Here is a 27,339-nt window from a genome sequence, read left to right as displayed (position 1 = left end):
ATAGAAGGCAATTTCGGAGCATCTGTCTGCTGTCATCAGTACCAAAGAATACATTCCAGTAAACACTGCTGAAGAGATTAGCAAGGCTTTACATCTTTGTTTTCTCAGTCAGTCTCATAGAAGTTTTAAGAACATTTCAGTATAAAATCTACATAGAGGACACACTGTTAATGCTACATACAAGTTAAATCCCCAAATGCCAAGGTCAAAATCTGTGGAATGTGAACAGTGCAATCCACCAGCCCATTATTACTGTGTCACCATTTTTTTGTGCAAGGGCTTGACTTCCAGGAAATCTGTTAGCCATTATTATGTAGTACATAAGACTGTTCTGCAGTCTCAAAGATCCTGACAACCAAGACTTGGTTGATTAATCATATTAATAACACAGGTTTGAGAACTTTGAGGTAAACAGTTTAGAAAAAGAGCTGATAGAGGTGAGAAGCTATAAAAACAATGTAAACAAAGTAAAGAGAAAAAATAAATTGGTGCGAGCTTAACAGTATCCTTTGCCTTAAATATGCAGAAAAAAGAAGCAAGGAATTATGTTTTAGGTAAATCAACAACACTTCAAACTTGAACTTTGTGTTTCATCCTTGTTTGCCAGTTTCCACTTACATCTTTCAACCACAGTCTCAAAAACAGGAAGCATTTGGAAAAATATGAAATTGTTGCATGCATTAAGTATACCTTGTCCCTTCAAAACCTGCTGATTAATGACCTGCAATGAAAACTCCACTATTTAAAAACTATTAATTATTAATTAAGCAATTACTAGGCAACAACTTGAGTTGATCCAAACTGGCTGCTCATCACACTTTCATTCATAGTTGCTAAGCAGCTGGTCAAAAGAAGTAATTACTTTTAAGTAAATATTTCACTTGTGAGATCATGGAATAAAAATCAACTCAGTCTAAATTAGGACATTCCAGTTTCTCCTGATGATAGAACATCCATGAATATGTGCAGATGAGAAACAAGGTTTAAACTGCATTTTACAATAAAGCAACAATTTACAATTTCTACAAAGCTGAAGACTGAGGGTGATCAAAGCAGGAATTTCAAAGGCTTTGTTTATCCTGGAGTTCCACTGTGCTCCCATGAGCTTCATACATTCTATCAACATTATACAAAAATAAAGTGATTTGTCTTCCACCTGCATTTCAGTTGCCAAAACCAAATTAGGAACACAAGTATCTTTTATAGACCCTTTCTCTAGATTTTTCTCCTTAGAAGATTCATTGTTTGCCAAGAGAGAAAAAAAAAAACAAAAAAAAACCCCACAAAAAAAAGTTGAATGTGAGAAGTTTAAAAACGTACCTGAAAAACTCCATGAAAGAGAAGCCATAACCATGCTGTTCAGCAATTCCAGCACAAACAACATTTGCAGATGCTCCAATCAATGTTCCATTACCTGCAGTTCAGAAAACAAAGACCATTTTATAGTTGTGGTCTCTTTCTTGCTCCTCCTGTGTTTATTCTGTGTTGAAATCCTAAGATGTACTCATTACAAAATGAAAAATCAATTTCTGTTGTATATAGGTTTGGAAAGAAACACACAGTCATTACCTCCATATCCTATAAATAGCTTCATGCTTTGAAATATAAGACTGGTATTATTCCCTGGTTCAACTTAAGCCAGAAAAATAGGGAAGGAACACAGCACCAATAAAAAAATTACATCAGAGACCTGCATTTGGACAAACTTGTTGATTTTTAGTTTTACTTAACTAGAAGGTGCCATCAGATGAGGTGAAAAGATGATATAGTTTGAGGATGCTTAGAAAAATGGATACCTTTTTTCCTAATGTCAACTTGATATTGACACCACAGTGTTTTCTTTATCGATAAATTAAATATTTTATAAGATTTGTTTGGGGTTTTTTAATAGAAATTAAAACACAGTAAGTGTGACAATGGGGGGGAATGGATCTGTTTCACGTCTCTCTCCTAAGGTGAAAGGATCACAGACTTTGTTTACCTAATCACCATGGTTCTTCAATAAATAAGGAAACATAATTTTATTCAGTGAAGTTCACCGAATTGACTTATACAAACCCCCACAGGAGGGGAACACAGCAAAGAAAAACAATTGGCCAATTTATAATGAGCATCTATCCTCACTTCTCTTCTCCCAAGCCTTTTCTGGAAATTAATATATTTCTTCATTTTCTCTAAACTTTTAACAACCTTGCAATGAAAAGAAGTCAGGTATTCAGAGCTCAGAAAGACTGACCCATTTTCTGTATCATTCCCATGAGTCATACCTTAGACTTATACATGCTGCATACTTGACTTCCAAAAAGCAGATGGCTCCTGCAAATGCTTCTGATCTAAGGCATGACTCAGGAAGTGACAGTGACTCCTACATGCTTTTCTTTAACTGAAGTTTTGAACAAAGGTAACAATCTAAGAGATTTTTTTTTATACTCCAGTAAGTCATCTCTTTTGCCATACATCACTACATTAACAATCCATTATTCTAAGCAGGAGCCTTCCTTTCCTCCCATTGGCATGCAGTTACTCTTCTTACTTTAGTTCTGTGTAAAAATTTTAGCTCCATGGAAACTCTTCTAGTCTGACTTTGAGAGAAACAGATTATAATGTAATTAATGCTCCAGTTAATTGTTTTGATTCAGTAAATGTTTCGGGTCACCCAGAGATCAGTGTACCAAAAATTTATCTCAGAATGAAGGCAGAAGTATTATTTCCTCAAAGTATTCACACATAGTACTGTTATGCCCTTCTGCACCTGAAAGTGCACACAAAATTAGCAGATGTCTAATAATATTATTAAAAATAATATAACATTCCTAAATTTTAAAAAAAAATTGCTATAATTCAGATGGTTCTGACTGGTCATTATGGTGACAGAGTAACAAATCTGAGGGGAAAAATAAACTCCAAAAGTCACTCAGGACTTTTTTATCATTATTTTTAGTTGACTTCTTGAAAGCCAAAACTTTACAATAAAAAGCCCTGATATGACAAAAAAATTTTCCAATTGAGTCCAAAGAAAATGGATTCTTTTTTATTCCAGGATGGTCAATTATTATCAACACACATTAGGCAGCAAATTGAGATTTTCATCCTGGAGTAGAGATCTGAACAAAGGTATCTATTGTCTCAGGTGAGTGGCCTAAGCAACACCTATCAGGAACAATAGACTGGTTTTATTTTCTCATCAGCAGCTCTTGAGCAGATGCCATTATGGAATAAAGAAGATACAGAAATCTTGGAGATTTCTTGAGATGAGAAAAGTGCTTCTCTCTCACTCCCTCTAGTCCCAAATAGACATTTTGTATATTTAATTCTCCATGGTTTTTTTTTTTAATTCCTTTTCTTTCTGCTCTCCTAGGAGCTGTGCTAGGTGACCTGCTTCCTACTTGCTGTTTTTAAGGCTTTTACACTGCAAAGGAGCTGGAGCTCAGTGCAGAGATATCCTGCCTGTCTCTGAGGAGTTCTGCTGATGTTGCTGAAACTGCGCATCAATACAAGGGTGTATCCTTATTGATCATAAAACTATTGTGATCATCCTTGCGAGACACCAAGAATTTTTTGTAACCTCAGCTTCTTTTCATACACAGAAAACCACCTCCACAGGTGCTTTAGGTGTGGAGAAAAAAAGAATGATTAACATTATAAGAGGAACAGAAACCTTTAAAAAACAGTGTCTAGTACTGGTCATTAGAAACATCACACAGCTTGTTTCCCTTGCCCTCTCTCTTTTTGCCTCAAAGTACATCCTAATTACTTTAATGCATGTTTAAAAATACAAAACTGAACTTGAACAGCTTTCCTGGTAGGTACTGTCATGAGAAAGACAAGACTCAAGGCATGTGGCTTAATGTGAAAACAGAACAAATGAATACAGCTGATGTAATTAGAGGAGTCAGGAAGGAACACTTCAGGAATTTTAAATTCCAAACTAATCACTAGTCTACAGCATCCAAACATTTCATAAGAGATTTCTGCTCTATGTGTAGCACAACCAGTCATCACTCTCAGAATAATGTTACTGCAGACAAGGAATTTAGCTCTGGCTTCAAATTAAAGAAATGAGACTGAAACTGTGCTTGTCCCATGGCTCTGACTAGATGCAGTCGAGATCTCTTAACAGCACGAGCTCTCCTATACTGCAAGGGCTATAGTAATGCCTTCACATAATGAAGTATTATGGAAAGAGTTTCTGCTTCAGCAGTGAATTGATTTCCCCAAGTAGATTTCACTCAAGAAGAAATTGTCACCTTAAATGTTATCTGCGAGGAACAGTATTACTTTTTCTTTTGTTTGGAGCATGTGTGCAGTTTAATTAGACACTGGCTCAGCAGGCTTCAAAAAACTGCACTCAAATTAACAACAGAATTAAACTTTTGTTTCACCACCCAGAAACATCTGTCTCCATGGCATGGGTTTAACTCAGTAGTGAAATAGCAACACCATAACCCTCTGAATCATTGAAAACTCAAGCCTAAGTTAATGTATACAGAAACCTAAGCATTAAATTCATTCTGATTGATGTAAATTAAGAATAGACATTTTTTAGGACTTCATCTAGTCTCGACTTCATCTACACATCATCTGCAATCTCATGAACAATTCAGCTTAAAAAGCTTGCTTGTTTGTATACTCAAAACAAAATAACACATGGGTCAACTGTATCAACACATTGCAAGAACCAACCTGATTTGAGGACTCCTACTGTAACTTTGCTGATGACTCCTACTCACCCCTTATCACATGGCAGATGGTTACTGAGAAACTGGATTCCCTACAATGAATTGTAATATTTCTAATGTCAGTAGTATGTGATATCTATGAAGTAAGTAATGCATTTTATTCTGAATATATCTTCTTCCGTCTTTTTGACAGAATACATGCACTGTTGTCCATATTAACTATGCTTAATAGTTCGTAAGCATGAAATCAAGAGAGAACTTTTTCTTAATGAAAAAATAGTAATTCTAATTAGGTGCTTATGCTATGACAGAGGAATCCTCACATATCGTAATTCTTTTCTACAGAGCTGCCCTAGCTCTGCACAATCATTTCAGAAAGTAGAAGGTCATCTACTGCCTCTGTCTAGAAAAGGTTATATATGATCTTCTTTCTGATCTTTCTCAAGGCAAATAACTTTGAATATCTTTAGGAAATGTGAAATCAACCCCAAGTGTAAGACAGTATTTAAGAGTTTTAGTTAAGAAGAAATCTATCAAGAAATACCCAAGCCCCACACATTAAAATGTGCCTTTTCATGCCCAGCTAACTTAGAGCTACAAGCAGGAGGATGTTGACAAGGTTTGGTAAGCCTGATTTGATTCCTGCAGTATCCACCAGCCCTGCTTCTTCCAGCCCTCTTCCATTTATAGCTACTTCTCCACAACCCAGCACCCAGCTGCTGCCCTTTGCTGCATGGCTCCTTCAGAGACTGCAAAATCTGAACCCACACCTTGCACACCACACACAATGCACCTCTCGCGGGCCCAGACAGCCTCCTCCTCAGCAGAGAGAGTTTGCCCAAGTCACTATAACCTGCAATGCACTGAAAATCAATGCTGGGAGAACCAACTAGGCTTTCTGCAAGAACGGGCTGGGAAATCAGATTAGAATCACAGCGAGAAAAGGGAGAGAGTTTGAATCAATAATGTGCATTCTCTGACTTCAAGCCTCATCCTCAATGTTGATTTTTGCTTGTCAGCAGCATATTTATTATATCTAAATGCTGTTAATTCTCAGGAGTCCCTTTGGTATTGCCCCCCCAAGAGCAAGCCTAATCCATTTGTTTGCTGAGTTAATGTGTTCGCTTGGAGAAACACCTCAAAGTGCCTGGCAGGATTAGTGTTTATTACTCAAAGCCCTGAGAAATCAAAGGGAAGGGATCATCACTAATAAAGCTGTTTGGCCTAGCATGAGCAATCATGATAACAGTAACCTCCTTGAATATAAAGGAGATAATACCTTAGGTAACAACCAAATGGATAGCTAACAGAAAAGTTTGTTTTGCTGTGAAAATTACAGACCATTTCCCCTACACCTGTGCTTCACCAAGAGGCCTTCTGTATTTTCTCTCTCCTGTATCTCAGGACAGCCAATGCAGAAGTAAAAAGATTACCCTATTTTCATGCCAACACAAGCTTTGAGAACAGCTTTTCCCCAGCCTTTAACAAGTATCTGTGACAGGCCCAGTTTTAAACAGTACGACTGTTCTGCTTTGTCCAGACAAGGATTCTCTTTCTGAGACATGGAGTTTTCCACAGTTATGAATAATTTTAGGGTGAGGATTCTCAGCCCTGCTTTTTGCTGTAATGAACCATTCCATTACAGTATCAAAGCAAAACTTACTGAAGGAAGCCAGCTCCTTGCTTCCAAGGCATTTTTAAAAGAAAATCATGTGCAGTCTCCCATATAATTTATATTGTAAAATAAAGGCAGACTGATGTGCCTGGCTTTCTTTCCACAGCATATTCTCTATTTAAAGCACAGGCTGAGCAAATGTAACAAATCTGTCTGCCAAAATGAACACTGACCAGTTCTGGTTTTGATTAGCCTTATAGAAGACAGCCTTTATAGCTTTGATAAATTTTCACTTTCACACAAAAGTAATACAGATTTGCCTCATTAAAAATAAAAAGAAATTCACATTTATATGCATCTGTTCAATGTCCACAAGTCTTGAATACCTTCTAATAACAGGCAAGACTTGAATAACTTAATCTTTTTTATGTATAAAATTTAATAAGCCAGATAATCAAACATTGTCACTAATAAAGAAGAGAATCAAGGCCAGTTGAACAGTAGCAGTCCCTAAAAAGGACATCAAGTCATAGGCATGCATGAACTCACTTAATATTTTTATTTGTGATCAAATGCAGTCTTGTGATGCCAACTTTTTTTATTTAACTGTTTTGGAAACATTTTGAATGGTATATTTCTACATAAATGGATAAATATGGACATTATAGGTAAAAAAATAAAAGAACATGAATGAAAGTTTTGAGTTCAGTTATCAAAATTTCATTGAACTGCATTCAACCCAATGCTTTCAATCGGGTGCAATTTACCACTTTTTCCTCTACAAACCACTTCATTTACCACTACAACACCACCAGCAGGACAACTGTATAAGAATTACACTAGTAAGTGCTCATTGTTTCGTTTTTGCTAGGAGAGGAAAAGGTGAAATTTAAATTTGTCATTCTTCTACCAGAAGTGTGAAATAAATAAGGTGAGTTGCTGAACATCCTGTACTTGTTACTTTAGTGACCTAGAGAAATTCATAAACTTCTATGAAATTCAGACATCTATAAAAAATATATAAAATCTCAGGTGACCACTAAAGCCACTTTTCTCCTCAGAGTCAACCGACCCAGTGCAAGTGTAAAAAATACTATTATAATGATGGATAGTGCCAGCTGTCTGACACTCCATTCTCCTACACCCTGAGATACATATTCAAGTAGCTTTCACTTAATGCTTTTATACTGCACATATTTCATATTTTTAATGCTGCACATATTTCATCTCTGATTTTTAGATTCAAAGACTAAAACTATATCTCAGTTTCATAGCTTTGCCACATGTCATGTTAATGGGGACCAAATATTGAAAAAATGTTTCATATATAGAAACCTGGCATATGAGTATATTATTCAGCTTTATCATAATTTACTTGGAAGATAACTGTGCTAAATAGATTCATCAATATCTATATAAAGAATATCTACAGCATGATTATGACTTTCCTTAGTGTCATACAGAGTATCTGATTTGTCAATATAAATCAGTATGAATATTTCAAGATTTTTTTCCTCCTCAAGGTGCAGAAGAGGGGCATTGCCTGGAAAGTGTCTGCAGAGGAAGAAAAGTAGATAATCCAGAATTGTATTCTGCACTTAAGTGTTTTGAGTCCTGCTGTAGCTTCCCTGCCTTATTCTGTCTGATAGTCAAAGTGCTACCTTCTAACTGAATATATCTCTTCTGCTGACAGCTGTTCAGAGTCTGTGCTCTCATACTGCAGCAACTCACCGATACAACATAATCAGTTTGCCTATTCCATATCATTCTGAAAACAGAAGTGGCTAAGGCTTCTGGAAAGAACATTCTGTCATTTATAATAAAGAAAAGCACAAAGCAAGTAAAGAAAATTAAAGGCATCTCCACATATACTTCGTAGGAGCCCCAGTGCCATGTCTGATCATTATCCTATCTCTAATTTGCAGAACTTTATAGCTTGCAGTTATTTTACACAGATTGAAAACCATTAATAGAAGCATTTCAAAGTTATCAGTAATGCTAGCATTATAATCAAGGGATTTTTGTGTTTGGTATAAATTTATTTTCTAAATCAATATTACATATTATACATAGCTGTCTTATTTCCAATTTAAAGTCTAAGACTTACCATCCAAACTATAAATTCTCATCAGTGCAGCTGAAACATTATCCTTTACCCTATATGCTTCATATTTCACTCTTAATGGCATGCATCTATCTACATATGCATGTCTGCCAAGGTAACTTTTTTCAAGCTTACAAAAATGTCCTTGCTGGAAAAAATATACTAGTTTCAATATGGGAGTTATTTTCCATATTAACTCAGTATCTTAAAACCAAACTTGTCTCTTATAGTGCCTTTATACAGACAAAGATATGTCTGTCAAATTGACACATTCAGTTTTTCTGGTTTTATATTTTAGGCTCAAAATTTTCTTCTGCTTATCTTCCAAACCCCAGGGGACAATCTTCGGCAATCTTAGATAATATCCTATAGTTACAGGGAGTATGGAAACAAGCCTGGATCTCACACGAGGGACTTTTCAGCACTGCTGGGCTTTAAGAACTTCACACCGAAAAAGCAAGAAGATATCTCAGAGCTTGAGTGTAATGAAAGTACTAAAGAAAAGAGCAACTGGATTTTTATAGAAGGCCACAGATTCTGGCTCTTACAGAAAAGAGCAAGAGGATAGTTTGGGCTCTCAGGTATTAATTGAGCGAAAAGAGTCCTCATGCTTATATCCAATGTTTTTCACACTACAACAAAACCCAAAAACTTTCAGGTAACCTCTGAATGAGCTTGTCATTAAGAACAAGAAAAGAGTACTACCACTTAATGGACAGCAGCCAATGTTGAATTAATTTCCATCACTGCAAACATCATAGAAACAATGCAAAGTACATTTAGAAACCAAATTAGATATTAGTGGAAGATATGTAGAAAACATGCTTCTAGATATGTACAATTTAAAGGTATAATGCTGCTTAAGACTGGCCTGAGGTCTTTAAATAAAAACTGCAATGTTTCCTAAATTTCCCTATTTGATTTGCCTACTTTTCAAGGTCAAGAGCAGCTTGACCTTTACCTTCTGAAAGGTTGCTCTCATTCCTTACAATACCTCCCTTTGATTTGGATTAAGTTTTATATTGATAAAAAATATTTATATGAATACGGACTGTCTTGCCCATAAGACATAGAACTGAGCCCCAGGATTTCTTGTCATTAAAAGACTCTTCTAGGACCAATAGGATCTTCCAATATTCATATTCTGGTTAAAATCAAGCTCAGGTAGGTACACTGTCTCAACTAAAAATTTTTCCTACAGTTTCAATTGCACATTTTATACAACAATAAAGTTCAGAACCAAAGCTGCTCCTCCTAAATAACAGCTATATTTTTACACCATGCATTCAATTTTTGGTAGACATTTTTAATCTTTCAAATTGAAAAGCGTTATACAAATTTGATCTATTATAACTATAAAAGAACAGTAAAGTAGCTACAGTTTTTTATAATGTTAATTATCATATATTTATTACATTTTATCCTTTCTGAAGGATATAACTTTTCCTCATATTGCAGTGAAGGAGGGTTGGTTTATGAATATAAACAATATTTTTAGCTTTATACCTTCAGTGTGTCTGAAGCTTTAAACCTAGTTTAGGATCTTATTGAGCAGAATCTGCAGGAATAATAAATCAGTGATACTCCACTGTGCAAGGCTCCATCTGCACCAGGGACCTAAGGAGGGCTGCTGAGAGGCAGAATAGCTACAGCACTGGACTGTTGAGAGAAATCCCACTGTTTAGCTACACTGTGGGATAGCTGTAATAGCTGTAATTAGCACAGTGTCCTGTAGATAATGAATTTTATTCACACCTGGGTTTTGACCCTGTAAGGTTAGAAGAAAAGTGCCAGCAATCCTCTCTTCCTGCCTCCTGTCTTGACATAGAGCCTACCACTGAATTTTGTGGCCAGAATAGCACAACTGAATGCATCCTAGAAACTGCCTATTTCTGTGGAATTGTAACAGTAATGACTTTCAGGTATTGTCCTTCAGGAAAATATACGGAGAAGGAATACATTGTAAAAAATATCCCCTCTGGACCACATTAATAGTCACTGGAGCAGAGTTTTTGCACTTTTCTATGCTAGCAGCTGAGATCTCAGAAGGTAGGAACTTTCAAAAATTAATTTGATGTTTTTCTTTTTTTTTTCCAAAGCATACTGTTTATAAAAAAAAAGAGACAAAGAGATAAAAAGGCAAAAAAATGCCAGTTCTTTAAATGTCAAATTTATAAAAACCCCTCAAAAATATTTTAGCTATAACCTCTCAGCTCAGTAAATAGTCTAGTTCTACACAATTGAACAATCTTAACTGGTGAATTTCTGACTGTACACTTACTCAATTTAAGTTGAATCCTTATTTTATGCTCTTTTAAAAGTCATGAGCCAAAATAAAAAGTGCAATTAAAGTTCCTCTTGTTCTGAAATTGCTGTAGGTAGCAACCTTCATTTGCTCTCCAGTATTTCAGCATTCCCTAGACACTATTGGAAGGTCTGCATAAAACTCAGTCTCCAGAGTGTTATAATTCCATCAAGTACTAGAATACAAAACACTAATGAGTGAAGCTTTAGTCAGAGTCCCCTCATGCTAAAGTAATACAGATTCATCAGAACACCCCATAAGTTTCTTCCTTGTATACTTCCTTTAGTGCCTTTTATATTTCCTGTTTTCTTTCCCTTCATCGTTAACATGTAGTTGAAATACTGGTGGATCACACCTAAAAAAAATCCATGAGCAACACAATTTTTCCAGATACTTAGTCAGCCTGACCACTAACTTCCAGGAAGATGTGAATTAATAGGGTCGTTCAGCATCCAGAAGATTTGACTAATGAAAATCCCCAAAAGCCTGAATTCACTTTACCTGTCTTTGGGAACTCCTCTTAATGAGGGGCTCCAGTGCACTCTGCAGAGATCATCTGGCAATTTTGTGGTTGAATGAACACCTTGGTCGTACCACTAACACCATCACCAAATATGGAGGCTGGGGCAGCCAGACTCCTAACTTACTACTTAAGTTCTTAAAGATGCCTGGGACAAATATAGATCTAAATTTCCAGAACTGGGTCCCCTGGAAAATTATCATGTTTATTCCTTAACTGTGTAAGATTGATCTGACCTAAACAAGAAAATTTCTGCCAAAAAGAACAGGTCAACTATGAGCAATATCAAAAAAATTTGAAATTGTGACACTCTCACCAGGAACTAATCATAGTCATCACTGTCCTTGGCTTTCTTGATTAAGAGACAGGATTTTTCATCCCTTCTCACCTTCAGAGACACATTTCACAGAACAAGGAGCATCTATGTGATATTCCTTTACTCCTTTTGTCTGAGCACCAGGCTATGAAAGACAGAAATTTAGCAGCAGCAGCAGCAGGTCTCTTTTGGGAGACAATGACAACAACGTGACAGTTATACCATCAAAGGTCTTTTCATCTTATTTGAGACTGACTCCATCCTTCTTTCATTTCCAGGACAACAGCTAAAGCAATGAAGGAAAATTACTGCCTTTTCTCATCCTATCATCTTCCAAATATGTAGCTGCCTGTGCACTTTGCAGCAATAGGAATAAAGTAATTGAAACCACTGGAAAATTTTTAGGAGAAAATGGATGTTGTTTCCCAAGACAGGCACAAATGCTGATGCTCCCTTTACAGTCACATTAGCAGTGTTTACCCTGAACTAAAAAGATGTTATCAAATTTCCAGAAATGAAGTTCTGCATTATGTAATAAACAGCTAACCCTACCATATGTAGTTGTAATGTATTATTTCATAAGACTCATCTACAAAACATCTTGTTCGTCAAGTTCCCTTGGTTGCATAAGCAGTGATAAGATCCAATCTTTTGCCCTAAGCACCAGGCAGTAACGATATCATTGTCATCTACTCCTTCTGCAACTGCATTAGCCTACCTTGAGGATTCCTTCACACACTTCAGGGATGATGGGAATTGTCTTTTGGAAATAATCTTTAGGACCATCAACACTTCATTTTTTTAAGAAAGAAAAGCCTCTTTTCCCCCACTTTTCAAGGCTGTTATCTTTTAAAGCTAAAGCTTTCACACACTTCTTATTCTCCAACAATAAGCTCCTGTCCATTAGCTTTTAGTCAATGGAAAATCAGAAGCATATTAAATTTCAGCCTAACACTCCTTAGAAGACATTTGCCACTATAACTAAGCATATGCTCAGCTTTATCCTAATGGAGAACAGTCAGGAAAGTTTAAGCTTTTTCTAATAATGATCTAACCTTTTATCCAAATATTTGTATGGATCTGAACACTTAGGCACCTTTTATGGATCTCTATCCTCTATAATTCAAATCATTGTCATGCTACTGGTTACATTTTTAATTTTGTCTCATACTGCATACACACAGAAATCTATCAAAATCCAGGCAGCCCTTCAGCAAATCAAATTAAAAGAATTTGGGTTAAGATGATAACTGATAGTTTAGGAAAATCAGCCAAGACTGGTAAAGGCTCCCAGGCTGGTAAAGCACATCTCACTCAGAATATGTCAGCATAATCTGACTAACTTTATATTCCTTATGATTTTTTTTTCTTTTAATCTGAAAATTTAATCAAATGAGAGTATGTTCAACGATCAGCAAATTCACAGAATCATAGTCTCATTTAGGTTGAAAAAGACCTCTAAGAAATCTGAGTCCTATAAAAAGGTGAAGAAGTACAATGTTTTTATGGCAAACATCTATATGAAGATATGCTGATTATTCCAATCACTGGTTTTAAAGAGGAACAGATTAAAGTCACAATATAATGTAAATGTAAAGTTATGACAAGTACAAAGAGATATTCCTCAAATTAATAACTGGTGTGAAATTGTCCTGCCTTTGCAACTTGCTCTTAAAACTCAATCTGTAGATCAATGATTACACACATCACTGTAATCATTGTTAGGTATTAAGATCACATGTACTAGCAATCACTTAGCTGAATAAACAAACCTGAACTTGTATTGTGGACAAAACTGGTTTTAGTTATCTCTGTGGAGTCACAGGAACTGTTTGGAGGGGCATGGAGGGGAAGAAGGGGTGGATCCATGGTGGATCATGTTATTAATTTTAACTTTATATAACTTAACTACCTAAATATTTAGGGATCAAAACACAGCCAATACAATGTAATTTGCATTAAAATTCTAAGTAGGAAAAAAATAGTACTAACTTTATTTCTGATTGAAAACTTACATATTTTAATGGCACTTAGTGGACTTGCTATATGGAAACATTGATTGTAACATCTTCACACGTCATTAAAAAATGTAAAAAAAAATCCTTGTAAGTATTAATTTAAAAACTACTAGATTGCTATTCTCTTTTGTTCTTAGAAAAAATAGAGACAAAATCCAGGGCCTAAGTACATGCATGCTACCTTTTTAATTAAAAAAATAAAAAGCAGTACAAAAACATGTCCTTGTTTTGTGCTAATGTACTGACAATACACAATATCCCAGTTAACATCAAGATGGGCACTAGAAGAATGGCTGCGAGATTCATTATTAAAGGCGCATTTCCCAAAGACTTCAAAAGAATTTTCCTTACAATGAGGAATAATAAATAGGTCAGCAAATGGATACTCAAATATTTTCTGTATCCAGAACCAGCCAGAAAACCTTCCAGTGACTTCAGCAGATTTTGAATCAAGCATTCAGATCTTAGCTATTATACATTTTCTGCATCTTTTGAATGAGCAATGATGGCTTTCTGTTCTGAAAGCCAAATGTATCTTTGTCTGTTCTATCACAAAAGATCAGAACCACATAAGCACCATCTGGACTATTTCTATGTCTGTATATTATGCAGATACAGTCTTCAAACACAGACTGCAAAAATCCTATTGTAGCAGCAACAACTGACTGGGATCTTCATCCAGGAGTGCTTTGAAGTCAAAGGAGCTGAATCAGGCTCTCCATATGCCTTGCACAGTAAAATGATTGAACCTATTGTGCCAGTTTATGCATGCAACAATTGTTACCTTATGTTGGCTTTCTCACATAAACTCTTACCTCCAAGGCACGCACCCATGGCCAATGAGAAGATTAATGGTTTCATAGGCAAGTTAACATCTGGATCTTTACTCAGATTGAGAAGCACAGGAATCTGTGGTTCAAGAAGAAAAGAGAGAGAATCAGAAGACATAATCCAACCATCAGAACACAAGCAAAGTTCATTAAAGGAAACAATTTAAATCACCAGTAAGTCCAAAGAGTAACTGGGGGGAGGTAATTTTTTTTGTTCTTGATGCTGTTTTTCTTAATTAGTTTCTTTGCATCATATGCTTGATCTTTGCTCACTTTTCCCCACTGACTGTGCTAGTCCCATAGCTGAGGAGAAGCTATTGACATTAGGCTAAGCCTGACACAAGTATTGCCAGCAAAACTGAGGCTGTCTTCAGGTTTTGAGGGCCTCCCATGAGACCATTCTAGGTCTACAGGGAACTCACAGTGACTATAAATCAATTCCCCTTTCATTTCTTGAAAGATAAAGGACAGAGTTGTATCACGTCCTCTCACTGGAGATGATGGTCAAAGATGCCCAGACCTTCACTGTGAAGATGGGTGTAGATCTTGAGTCAGTAACCAAAAAATTATAAATCTTTTTTGTAATCAAAAATATCTGATCTATCAGGGAAAAACTGTGAAAACTCCATTTGGCAGGCTTCTGAATTCATAAGCAGATCAGAATTATTTTACTTCTTATTTCAACGTTATATTTACCAGAGAATGTGGATTTAGTTGACTGGGAAATATTTGCAGGTGGTCTAATGCCAGCCAAGCAACTAAGCACCATGTGGTTCCCATCTCATACTCCCCAAAACCTCCTCTTAGAGGGAAAGAATAATCAGGAAAAAACATTAAACCTTATGGGTTGAGATAAAAACAGTTTATTGATTGCAAAAATATTACAATAATAATTTATTATTATCATTATCATAAATAATAATAATATTATTATTGTTATTATTTATTATATTAATGAAAATGAGTGAACAAAAAAGGAAGATGGTGGAAGACAAATTAATTATGTACAATACAGTTGGTCACTACCTGCTGACTGCTGCCCAGCCCATCCACAGAAGCAATTGGTGACAACTGCACAACTCCCTGCTGAGTGTGCCATTCTGTGGTATAGAATATCCCTTTGGCCAGTTTGTGTCAGCTCTCCTGGTTATGCCCCCTCACCCACCCTCCAGTTTCTTGTGCTCCTGCTCCCTGGCACAGCATGGGAAAATGAACAATCCTTGACTGGGGATAAGCACTACTTAGCAACAACCAGAACATCAGTGTGTTACCTAGATAATTCTTATAGTAAATCCAAAGCACAGCACTGTAGCAGCTATTACTAAGACAATTAATTCCATGCCAGTCAAAACCAGAACAAGCAGTTTTTATGGATTTCATTTAATTGCTCTAGCAAATAAAATTAAAAAATATTTTAAAAAAAGAAAAATAGGGAAAAAAAATTGAAAAGTCAAATAAGATTGGTAGGAAGCAATCATAGACTTCATTAGGCAATTGGTATAGAGCCCAAAAATACATCTGGCAGATTTTCTAGCCAGACCTAGCACCAGTTGTGAGCCAGTAACATTCTTCAAAGCTAAACAAGTTCACCTTAGTTCAGAAAAATGGTTTGAGTTCAACATAATTTTGTGACCACCTGGTTTGAAAAAATGGTGTGATCAGTACCTAAAGAGAGAAAGTTATTGGGAAGGGGAGAGGTGACAACATCATTCTACTGTTTTTAACATGTTCAGAGGTTTATGGGACCAAAAGGGAAAGAGAAGGAATAAGAAAATGTAGAACAGTCAGGCATGAATCAGGAAGAGATTTGAGAAAATAACTGTGATATATCTTAAAATTAATTCTCAGGGTCCAGGAGTTTTGGTAGTGAGTAGAGTTATGACTTTTAATCCTCCAATTTGTCATTTTAATGTATTTCACAGTTCACCCTTGAGGCGTATGATCTCTTCTACTTCCTGAAAAATGCTTTCACTTTGATGGCTGAGTGATGCTCACCTTTATTGACTGCATGTGCTCTTTTCGTACAGAGCAATATAAAGGCTTAATGAAGAATTACAACCCTTCCGCATTCCTCCCAACAGTGGTGCTACTCATCCCTCTTAAACCCTCTTATCGATTAGCTTAGATAAGCTAATTTCTAAACAATTATTCTTGAATTTTACATTGTATGAAGATATCTATTTCTATTTTAAGACCTAAAGAAGGCTCAGCATGCTCAACATGTTGTCTGTTTTTTGCATGAAACAGTAAATAAAGATGTCATTTCTCATCACAAGCTTTATTCCTTTCAAATCATCACAGCTAGAACACAATATGCAATACAAAATTAAGTTATATTTATTTAAAAACAATTTAGTATCTCAATATTTCCTATTGTTGAGATCAGTCCTAAAGCTGTGTCCAGACAGCCCCTGAGTGCAGAGCAAAAAAAGCCTCACACACCACCAGTGCACCAGATATACAGAGAGGAGACGAGAGGAGGGGCACTGGAACTCCTCTATCAGTGAGCATCTCCTCCTGGGATGAGCAGCAGACTCACAAGGACTGAAACCTTCTCAGCAATTTCTGCTTTCCAAAGACAGCACTTGTACAAGTAATTGCACACACCCTCATTGTGCAGAAAAGTCACTTAAGCAAGTTACCAGGTCCTATAGCTGTGCAGTGCAGTAGAATTCAGCAGGTCAAGAGTGGCCCAAAAAAACTGGTTAATATTCAAGGACCTCCTCCTCCAAGTTCAGAAGCAAATCCTAACAAAGAAAAAATCAGGCAAAAATGCCAGGAGGCTTACATGGAACTCCTGGGCAAACTCAAACACAGAAAAAAAAGAATCTTACAGAGGGTGGAAGCAAGGACAGGTATCCTGGGAGTAATAGAGAGAGTTTGTACAAGCAGCCAGCAGTCAGGTTAGGAAAGCTAAAGCTCTGATAGAGTTAAATCTGGTCAGGGACACCAAGAGCAACAACAAAAGCTGCTATGGGTACCTCGGTGATGAAAGGAAGGCTAGGGAAAATGTAGAGGAAGGAAATAGGAGACCTGGTTATCCGGGACATGTGGAAATGGCTGAGGTACTCAATAGCTTTTCTGTCATGGTCTTCACCAGCATGAGTTCCAGCCACATTGCTCAAGTCATAGAAAACAAATGTAGAGACTGTGGGAATAAAGAACCACCTGCTGTAGGCAAAGATTAGGTTTGAGACCATTCTGAGGAAACAGAAGGTGCCCAAGTCCATGGAACCCGATGAGATATATCTGCAGGTCCTGAGGGAAACAGCTGAGGAAGTGACTAAGCCACAACGCATCATATTTGGGAAGTCATAGCAGTCTAGTGAAGTTCCCACTGACTGGAAAAGGGGAAACATAACCCTAATTATTAAAAGAGAAAAAGAAAGATCTGGAGAACTACAGGCCAACCAGTCTCACCTCGGTACCTATGGCATAATCCATGTGGCAGATCCCCCTGGAAAGTATGCTAAGGCAAATGGAAAACAAGGAAGTGATTGATGACATCCAATGTGGCTTCACTAAGCATAAATGGTGCCTAGCAAATTTGATAGCTTTGGCCCAAATTGGAGAGGCATGGATCTGATGGACAGACCATTTGGTGGATAAGAAATTGGCTGGATGGTCATACTTAAAGAGTTGTGGTCAATGGCTCAATGTCCAAGGGGCAAGTGTCATTCCTGGGGAGTTGATATTGGGATTGGTACCATTTAACACTTTTGTCTTCAGTATGGACAAAGTGTTCAAGACCAGGTTACATAGGGTTTTGAACAACTTGGTCTAGTGGAAGGTGCCCCTTCCCATGGCAGGATGGTTGGAACTGGATGATCTTTAAGGTCTTCAAACCGAAAGCATCCCATGCTCCTATGATATTATCTGGTTTGTCTATTTGTGCACGTCTGTCAAACAGCAATTCATGCTGTTATTTTAGGGACTCATTGCTGCTCTACACCGTGGGACTCCACTACACACACTTCACTTAGAACTGCCTGTGGCAAAGATGTCTTCGGCGAAAACTGCAGAGAGTTTGCATGAATAGAAAACAAACGATTTGTAGCTTCCCAAATTGTTGATGATTGCTCAGTCTCTACAGACGGCTACAGCCTAGTCTTGCACTTTTACCGAGCAATGAAATGAAGGACATCATAGATAATTCTGGAAGGGCAGAGGACAAGGAAATTACAAAAACAAAGCTAACATTAAGAACATGAGACTCATACGAAACATTCAGTGCTGTAAGAGAAAAGCATCCAATAGTGTTAGAGACAATAAACAGTGGGCCAAAAATTATTTACATTCTAAGTCCTGTCAGAGACTAAGTCACCTTGTCAGCCAGATGATTCACAGAAATTGTTGCTCTATATTGAGGAAATAGTATTTAAACTCAGCTAAAACAGGGATTTACTGTGGCTGTCTTTTTACTTCCGATAATAAAAGAAAAATATAAATAGATGACTTCAGCATATACAGCTGATAAAACATGTAAATTAAACTAAAGAGCATACTGGTAATAACATCATGTCACTTAAAATTCTAACAGCAGAAATTCATGGCTATTCAAACATGACAATAGTTTGAAAGTCCAGGCCTTGAAAATTAGGAAGTCTGCCTGTCAAAAAATGTCATTGCAACTTTAGCTTGTTGATAAAGGAAAAGAAATATCAGAGGTTTAATAGAATGTCACATAGGGCATCAATAGAGCATCGATACCTTTATTCTGCAGACAAAGAAAGCTGGATATGCAACATGACAAAAACCCTTGCCATTCAAAAATTAAAATGTAAGAAATATAATAGCCAAGCTCCTGGTTTATGAATTTTTATGAAAAAATATTATCCTGGTATTTCTTGAGCAGTTCCCAGGTATAACTATATATACTGGATTTTCAGCTGGCAACACAGATTAGATTTGCTGCTGGCAACGCATCATTTTACATACAGTCAGAGTTCACACAGTTTCCCACAAAGTATTTTTCAAACTGAAAATTTGGGAACCTGAAACTGTAAAAGGACTAGTTGTATCAGCTGAATGTTCACAAGTCCATGGAGCATGGTGGGATTCATCCCAGAGTACTGTAGAAGCCAGCAGAGGTTATGACAGAACACTTCTTGATCAAGGTCAAGGTCTTGGGAACCTGGGAAGGTCCCTGCTGGCTGCCATCTTGTCAATGTTATTCCAGTTTAGAGAAAGAGCATGAAGAAAGACCCAGAAAAATACAGACCTGTTAGTGTAACTTCAGATCATGGAAAAAAAAAATAGAAAAGATTATACTGGGTACTGTTGAAAGGCACTTAAAGAGCAATACAATCATCAGGCACAGCCAACAGGGGCTCACAGTGGGAAAGTCCTGTTTAACTAATTTGATATCCTTCCATGATAAAGTCACCCTGCTCATGGATGAAGGGAAGGTAGTGAATGTAGTTTTTCTGGATCCTAGGAAGGCTGTTGATACTGTTCCTCACAGCATATACAAGCTGTCCAGCTGTGGGATGAGCAGGTTCACAGTGCACAACTGGCAGGGTGAACACGTGGCTGAAGGGCAGAGCCCAGAGGGCTGCAGTGCATGGGGTTACAGCTGACTGGTGACCAGGCACCAGAGATGTTCCTCAGGGTTCTAGTTCTATTCAAAATATTTATCTGAATATTTAACAATCTGAAAGCAGGAGCTGAATGCACCATTAGCAAGTTTACTAATGATACTGTACTGGGAGGTGCTGTTGACTCTCTTGAGGGACTGTATGAAAGTCATTGAGCATGTCCAGAGGAGGGCAACAAAGCTGCTAACAGGGCTGGAAGGTGTGTCTTGTGAGGAGCAGCTGAGTTGGTCCAGTTTGGAGAGAAGAGGGCTGAGGGGGTGATTTCATTGCTTTTTACAGCTTTCTGAGGAGGGGAAGTAGAGATGGATGTGCTGAGCTCCTCTGGGATCCAGTGACAAAATATGGGGCAATGGCTCAGAGCTGCATCATAGCACATTCAGACTGGTCATTAGGAAGCATTTCTTTACTGAAAGGGTGGTCAAACACTGGAAAAAGTTTCCTAGAGAGGTTCTCAGTGCCCTAAACCTGTCAGGGTATAAGAGTCATTTGGACAACACCCTTAATAACAGGCTTTAATTTTTGGTCCGTCCTGATTTGCTCAGGTAGTTGTATTGGATGATTGTTGCGGGTTTCTTCCAGGTGAAATAATCTATTTTATAATTCTACAATACTTTTATACAGTATTTCTTTTACTTGGTGACAATAAATGATTGATTGTCCTATCACTCCCAGATAGCTATCACAGTTGCCAGGCATGCTTATGCAAAGAAATGCAATAAAGACTCACTCATGCAGACGTATATTTAATTAGGGAGCTGGATTTTCACTTTTCAATTTAGAATGAAGAGGAAAGTCCTGGGATTACAGTTCATTGGGCAATTCTCAACCCCCTCCCATCTTGTTTTGGGGCAGTTCATTGTCTTTGCATACAGGAAAAACTATTTGAAATAAGCAATTAGAAGACATTTCAAAAACTGTTTTTTCTTCATGCAGTTCCAATGCTCTATTTTAATTTAAAAAAAACCACCGAATTTTGGAAGACAGAAACAGTAAAAGTACTCAACCCATGATGAGCTAAGTGCACTCAGAAACTCATTCAATTGTTTCTTGTAGGCAATTATCTTTGTACAGTATCCTTTGAAGCAAAAATACATGCTGTGTTCTGCCCTCTTCACAGAGTTTTCAATTTAGCAACTTCCATACATGAATTCCATATGGTACTGACATTTTTGATTGTGTTACACCCGATTTATCCTTGTCTAGAGCAGAGAAGAATTTGACCAACAAAAGTGTTGCACTGAAAAGGTATTTTCAGGGCAAGGCACTTCAAATAATACACTGATCTGATTTTTATAATTTCAGAATACTTTAGTAAGAGAGAAATTTTCTCCATGTTGCTGAAGGCTCATGAAAATCATTGATATGTTCACTCTGTTTAAACACATGAATATTTTTCACTCTAAATCATGCTCATCTTATAATAACCAAAAATATTTATGCTTTGTTCTTAAGACTTCAGGTAATGTGTTGTCTTTCAGGATAAGGAAGAATCCTAATTTCCTTACATAGATATATAGAATCTCTTGAAAATGCCTAGTGTTTCTTCTAGGAAATAATTTTCATTATAAGTTTTCATTACTTCAAGTCATAAAATAGTTTATTTCCTAGAATTCTGTGTAATTTTGGCTCATATATATTCTAATTCCCTTTTCAAAATATCAATCCACAGTTTCCACTTTTCCCATCCTCTTAAGGTAAGTTAACTGACTGTTAAATTGCCTATAAATTTTAATGTTGTCAAATCTGAAACTTTACGTGAAGCAATCAAATTTAACCAAACACAGATAAAGTGAAACTTTCAGTCTCAAGATCCATTAATTAAGCATTAATATTTTTTTCCTTTTTTTTTCTATATACAGAACAAGTAATTATGAATCTGATTATCTCACTAATACAAAAACAGAGACTGACAGGAAATTTTGGACAACCATACATCAACTTGATTTTTTAAAGGAAACACAACATCACACTTACAGAGCTATTTGCAGGTTTTTCTGTTTTGATTCCCTTCAGCTGTACACCTAAGTCAAGACTCAGGCTCTGATGGAATTGTGTATTTCTTCAATTTCTCAGGTAGTTTCTGTGTCAAAACACTACACATAACAGAAAATTGAAAGAGTTCACATATAGAGTGCCTCCAGCCTAGGGGGACAGTCACCTCACATGGAAGACCATCCCTTCCTCAATGCATTTCTGAGTTACTACTCTGGTTGTGCAGCCTATCTCCTCTCCCTGTTCCAAGTCTGGACAACCTGCACTGCATATACTTTTAAGGAATAAGTGGAAGACCTTATCCAACAGCACAGAGGCAGTATTAGGGACATCTCATGTACAAACTGATGCCTGTCTTGAAGTTTCCCACCCCTGAAGAAACAACACAGTGTAGCTTTCCAGATGCCCTTGCCATCAAAGTAGTTTTTTCCACAGTCATCTGGTGGCTTACAATCAAAAGAACTGGCAAGACTCCCTCATTCCTGAAACATGGGACAAAAATCATGGTATGTTTGTCTTTCTAATGCAGAAATTACACTATTAGCATCCTTGACTGTGAGCTGCCATCAGGCCTTTGATCATCTCTGTATGATATTTAAGGAATTCGCGTAAAAGTCAAACAAGCCATTATCCCATGAGACTGATTCCCCTTAACTCCTTCTGGCCAGTGGCAAAGCCAATGTAGGTAGAGGTCTGTGATGTCGTCCTCCAAACACTTTAGTCAGTCATAGTACACAGCTGATATCTATGAAACTGCCCATATTTTTTTTTGTATCTGAAGGAACTTGATGGATTCCACATCCCAAGCCAGTACCCAGTCCATCAAAGCTATAAAAATGAAAAATGGAAGAGAGATTGACCCATTGTCATGAAATTGGTTCACCACTGAAGGAGACTAATGGACACCTGGAAGGATTCTCTACATGTGTCTTTCATTATGATGAGTGCAGGCTCATTTGTGGATCTGGAACCTTTTCCTAGGAAAGGACACGATCATTCATGGCTACGTCATAGCAGGTGCCCCATACTCCCATATCACTAAGGAATGCCAAACCAAACTCATATATAGAAATTCCTGATTAGTGAAAAGTCATTCCACAAATGAATTGGGTTCAGCATATTTTATACTCCTCATCAGAAGTTCATAACTTTGGTTCATATACGGAAAAATAGCCTTCCAAAACTTAATACTGCTTGTTTTAAGAGTACGAACATAGTACCAAAGAATCAAAAATAATTTTAAATGGAAGTGTAAAGGACTTGGGACTTAGTTACTTAGGAGCATTCTGTAAGTATTTTCTGATGCAGAATGACAAAGGCTAAAGTGCAAGCCTATTCACAGAAGTAGATGAATCTCAACTCTAGTTTGCCAAGTAGCACATTAACATCTTAACACCTCAGTTAATGACTGCTTTTACACAGGTGAGAATATGCATGCATTTTTCTTCTTTTCTCTCTGCCTATTAAAATTAAATTAAAATATTGTAGCAGTCTCTTATGTTTATCCTGGAACAAAATTAGAAAAATACAAATTTTAAATAGCTTAAAATGTTGAAAATGGTTCCCTTCCTGTCAATCTGTATTTGCCACCCTCAAAGATACAAAAGAAATGGTCCTCAGGCATCCCAAAGGATTCTTGCACTTCAGTCCCATTTCCCAAAACATACTCATTTCCCAAATCATACTCAACATACTCATGGTGCTATTTGGTACTACTCCAAGCCAATTTTTATAGAATAGCTGGGTATGAGACAAAAATCTTCTAAGTGAAGATTTCTGCATTTTTGCTTAATAGTCCTCGAGCACTTGCTGGGAGGTGACTCATCCGAAAACAATCTTTCCTTTCACGCCTATTGCTTGCAGTCTGTTGTGGTTAAATCAATATCATTTCATAGGAAACACCACCGTAATCAAAGCAAAATACCACACTAATATATATTTACAGAGTGGTTACAAATCTGCCCAATCTGTCATATGCCCTACAAGAAGTGTCTTCAACCTTGACACAGGTTAAGAGCAGACATGACCATCGAATAATGGATGAAAAAATGTGAAGAAAAGATATGCTGAGAAACAGCTGTAACAATGAAATATTAGAATGGTATAATGAATGGATTATCACATTTTAAACAGAGAATTTGATTGAATAAACCTGTCTAAGCATGCCATAATTTGTTATAACTTGATACTTTTCTGATATTAAAGCTCAGCTGCTGACAAGCATTTGTTATGCTTAACATAATTTGGTGTTTTTTAAACTAATTACAAAAGTAAGGTAGCAATAAAAGGTTTGGGTGTTAAAAAAGCATTAGCATAACTACTCAGCACATAAAGGAAAAACACTGATAGCAGTGGATGGGTAGCGACATCTTTTCTTTCCATCAAAAAGAAAATTCTATTTTTCAAGTATGTATGTGGATATAAGAGGAGCAAATGCAAAAATGCAGCCAAAACAGTGCCTCTGGTCCCACAGCTACCTGCAGCTGCTGGTGTCAATGGCCAGCTAGATGCCTTAACAGCATGAGTTAGGTTTTAATACTGATTCAATCTCAAAGGATAAAGTAAGCTACAGCACAGCAGAGGTCAAAAAACCCATGAAACCAAACACCACATTGTAATCAGTAAACTCGGCTCCCTTGCCAGCACCTGGAGGAGGATGTGCAGTGCTACGCAGAGCTTACCATTGTAGCTGTGAAGGGGATGTTGTCAATCACAGAGGAGGCCAAAGCAGACACCCAGAGCACTAAAATAATGGCCACTGCCAAGCGCTGATCCTCAGGAACCACCTGGATTTGAGAGAGAGAAAATTATAACTTTGAGATCAGTGTTGTTCTGTGTGTCCCCCACGGCATAATTGCACGTTCTTTACAGTTTTAATTTATCGACAGTTATTATTCCTTTAGGCTCTGAGATAGGAAAGGCATCTTAGATAAAATAGCCTAACATTTAGGAACACAATTACAGTCCTTCTTCCAAGAAAACAAGGACAAATAGAAGTACAAAGATTGATATTTCTAATACTCAGATTTCACACAAAAAATACACTGTGCAACTGTGAATTTTTACCTTTAGCTGTTTATACTTTTTTCACCTTTGCATTTTTGGAGTTTTAGACTACAGCAAAAGCTTTTCTGTTGCATTTATGGCTATGTTTATTCTGGCTGTGGACAGATATATATATATATATATATATATATATATTAAATATCACCCATGCCAAAGTATGATATGCTTTCTTGATACTGCTGATGCAGGAATGTAATCATTAACATCAAATTCAAAATAAAATTACTCTTTATTGTTCTACTGAAGTGAAACTATTTTTTTTGCCTGTTAAAAATTATAAATATTTTAGAAATACCTTTATTAACAAAGCTGTCTGCTCTCCTATGTAGTCTATTAAGTGCAGATGAGCCAAAGCCTGGGGTAAAAAAAAAAGGACATTGATATCAACTAATGAAGTGCATTACATACTTAATTTTTTTTTCACTGGATGTAAGAAAAGGCAATAATTTATTTACAAGATATTTATATTCAACTCATGTAGCTTGTACAGAATTAATTTTAGGCCAGAAAAGCAGAAATTGGTGGCCGTATTTGCAGAAGAAAGCAAAGGTTGTACTGAAATGACTTTTAGTATTACTCAAGAGCATGGGACACAGGATCAGAGAATGGCTGAAGTTTAAAGATTATGTTATTCAGTGGATTCATGTCTTCTGACAACCTGAACACAACTGATTTTAAACCAACTTCCCCAAAGCCACAACATAGATAGAAGTATATAATGTGTTTCAAAGGTTGGATGAAATCAGGCATCTCATCCTCAGTCTCAGAAGAAGAAACAGGAAAACAAGTTATATTTCTATTTTATGGCTATCTCTGACCCATTCAAAAAGAGGTCCAAAAACCTACAACAAAAACTACCAAAACAAGTACCCATCTGCTAAAACCAGGACAGAGATCTTGGATGAATGGAAATTGGCGCAGAGGCAGCAGCATCTGAAAGGCAGGAAATCCATCTCTCCAATGTCTAAGTTAGGCACATGGACTAAGGAGGTGATCTCTGTAAGCACTGAACCCCAGGACAGCCTGGGTCAGAGTGCTCTGTCCTCCCTGTGAGAACCATTCCCAGTTGTACAGGACATTTGGACAACATCCTGTGGTGCTGCCACAGGTGAAAAAATATAGGAAAACTTCAGCCTGGTGATGCTAACTCTGATCTCTCCTTGGGCACACAGAATACAGACCGAGTCTTCACACCCGAGGACAATGGCCTATTCCCTTGACCCACAAGGTAAAAGGATGATTTTAACTTGTGAGTGATAGCCTTTAATTCACTTTGGTTTTGTTTTCTTTTCTTGTAGGCATGAAGAATGAAGTACTATTTTCAGGTTTAATAAGGTATATCTATTTGATGATTTCTCAGTTTCTCAGGAGAGAAAATCACATCATTTTTGGTTTAGCCTAGACCATGCTGGTTGGCTTGCTTTCTTTTTTTCTGTCAAGAAAAAGAAGCAGTCAGCTGCAATACCTCTCTTACTGACATCAGTCCCTCACAGAGCTGCAGGAGTCAGTATTCACACAACACAGCTCTGTATAATCCCCCCACCTGGCAGTCAGACAGAGCCCTTCAGAGACTGCAGTGGGAAAAAAGCATTCAATTCACATGCTGTCAAATTCCATGACAGATGCAGACAAAGATCCCAATAGGCATTGAGTGGTGAGGCATAGGACACTGGTTTGTCAGTGACTAAGGTGCTTTCATTCAGACTGGCAATTCCTGTATGCGCAGCTCAGCTGGACATCAGCAGAATAACTGTGGTTTGGGCATCACCAAATCACAGTAAATTTGGCCCAGAAATATTAATGCATTGATCAAGAAAAGGTTTATCTACAATTAAAGTACAGCATGCAGAAAAGAAGCAGCAAAATACAGGCACATATCACTTACACTTAAAAAAACAACATTTTTTCATTACTTTGGCTTCCAAGGAGAATGTTGCCTAAGTTAATTCTTGCTGATTTTAAGTTACCATTTTCTTTCTAAGCTATCTGTGTTGCTTTATCAACTCAAAGGGCATGACAGTGACTTTTTAAATATATGTAAAAACAATATTCTTAATGAACAGCAATAATTTTTGTATCATTGCTGCATTCACACTCCAAAATAAACTTCTAAACAGATAGTTGCCAGCAATTAGAGCCCAGATTTACATTCAATTAATATTCCTGTCTTATTAATTATCTGCTAACAGAATGTATTACTTTCCAGTAACACTTCAAATTCATTCTGCTGGAACTCAAAAAAAGAGAGGTTCAGGACACACACATCACTCTTGCAAGAGAGTCTGCAGGTAGCCCAT

General features: G+C 37.0%; 1 protein-coding gene across 4 annotated transcripts in view; it reads right to left on the bottom strand.

Annotated features, from left to right (window-relative positions):
• OCA2 (OCA2 melanosomal transmembrane protein) overlaps positions 1–27,339 on the bottom strand; it is a 186,293-nt gene that overhangs the window by 37,642 nt on the left and 121,312 nt on the right. For all 4 annotated transcript variants that reach the window (XM_038148622.1, XM_038148613.1, XM_038148627.1 and 1 more), the window contains 4 exons: positions 25,338–25,397; positions 24,658–24,762; positions 14,373–14,466; positions 1,321–1,414 (listed from right to left, as the gene is read on the bottom strand). In XM_038148622.1, coding sequence (XP_038004550.1) covers positions 1,321–1,414; positions 14,373–14,466; positions 24,658–24,762; positions 25,338–25,397 — 353 coding nt within the window. The remainder of the gene's footprint in view (positions 1–1,320; positions 1,415–14,372; positions 14,467–24,657; positions 24,763–25,337; positions 25,398–27,339) is intronic.

The sequence above is a fragment of the Motacilla alba genome, chromosome 1 (genome assembly GCF_015832195.1).
Source record: "Motacilla alba alba isolate MOTALB_02 chromosome 1, Motacilla_alba_V1.0_pri, whole genome shotgun sequence".
NCBI classification, from domain to species: Eukaryota; Metazoa; Chordata; class Aves; order Passeriformes; family Motacillidae; genus Motacilla; species Motacilla alba.
The sequence above is the reverse complement of the archived record's forward strand: the minus strand, read 5'-3'. Positions and strand labels throughout refer to the sequence as shown.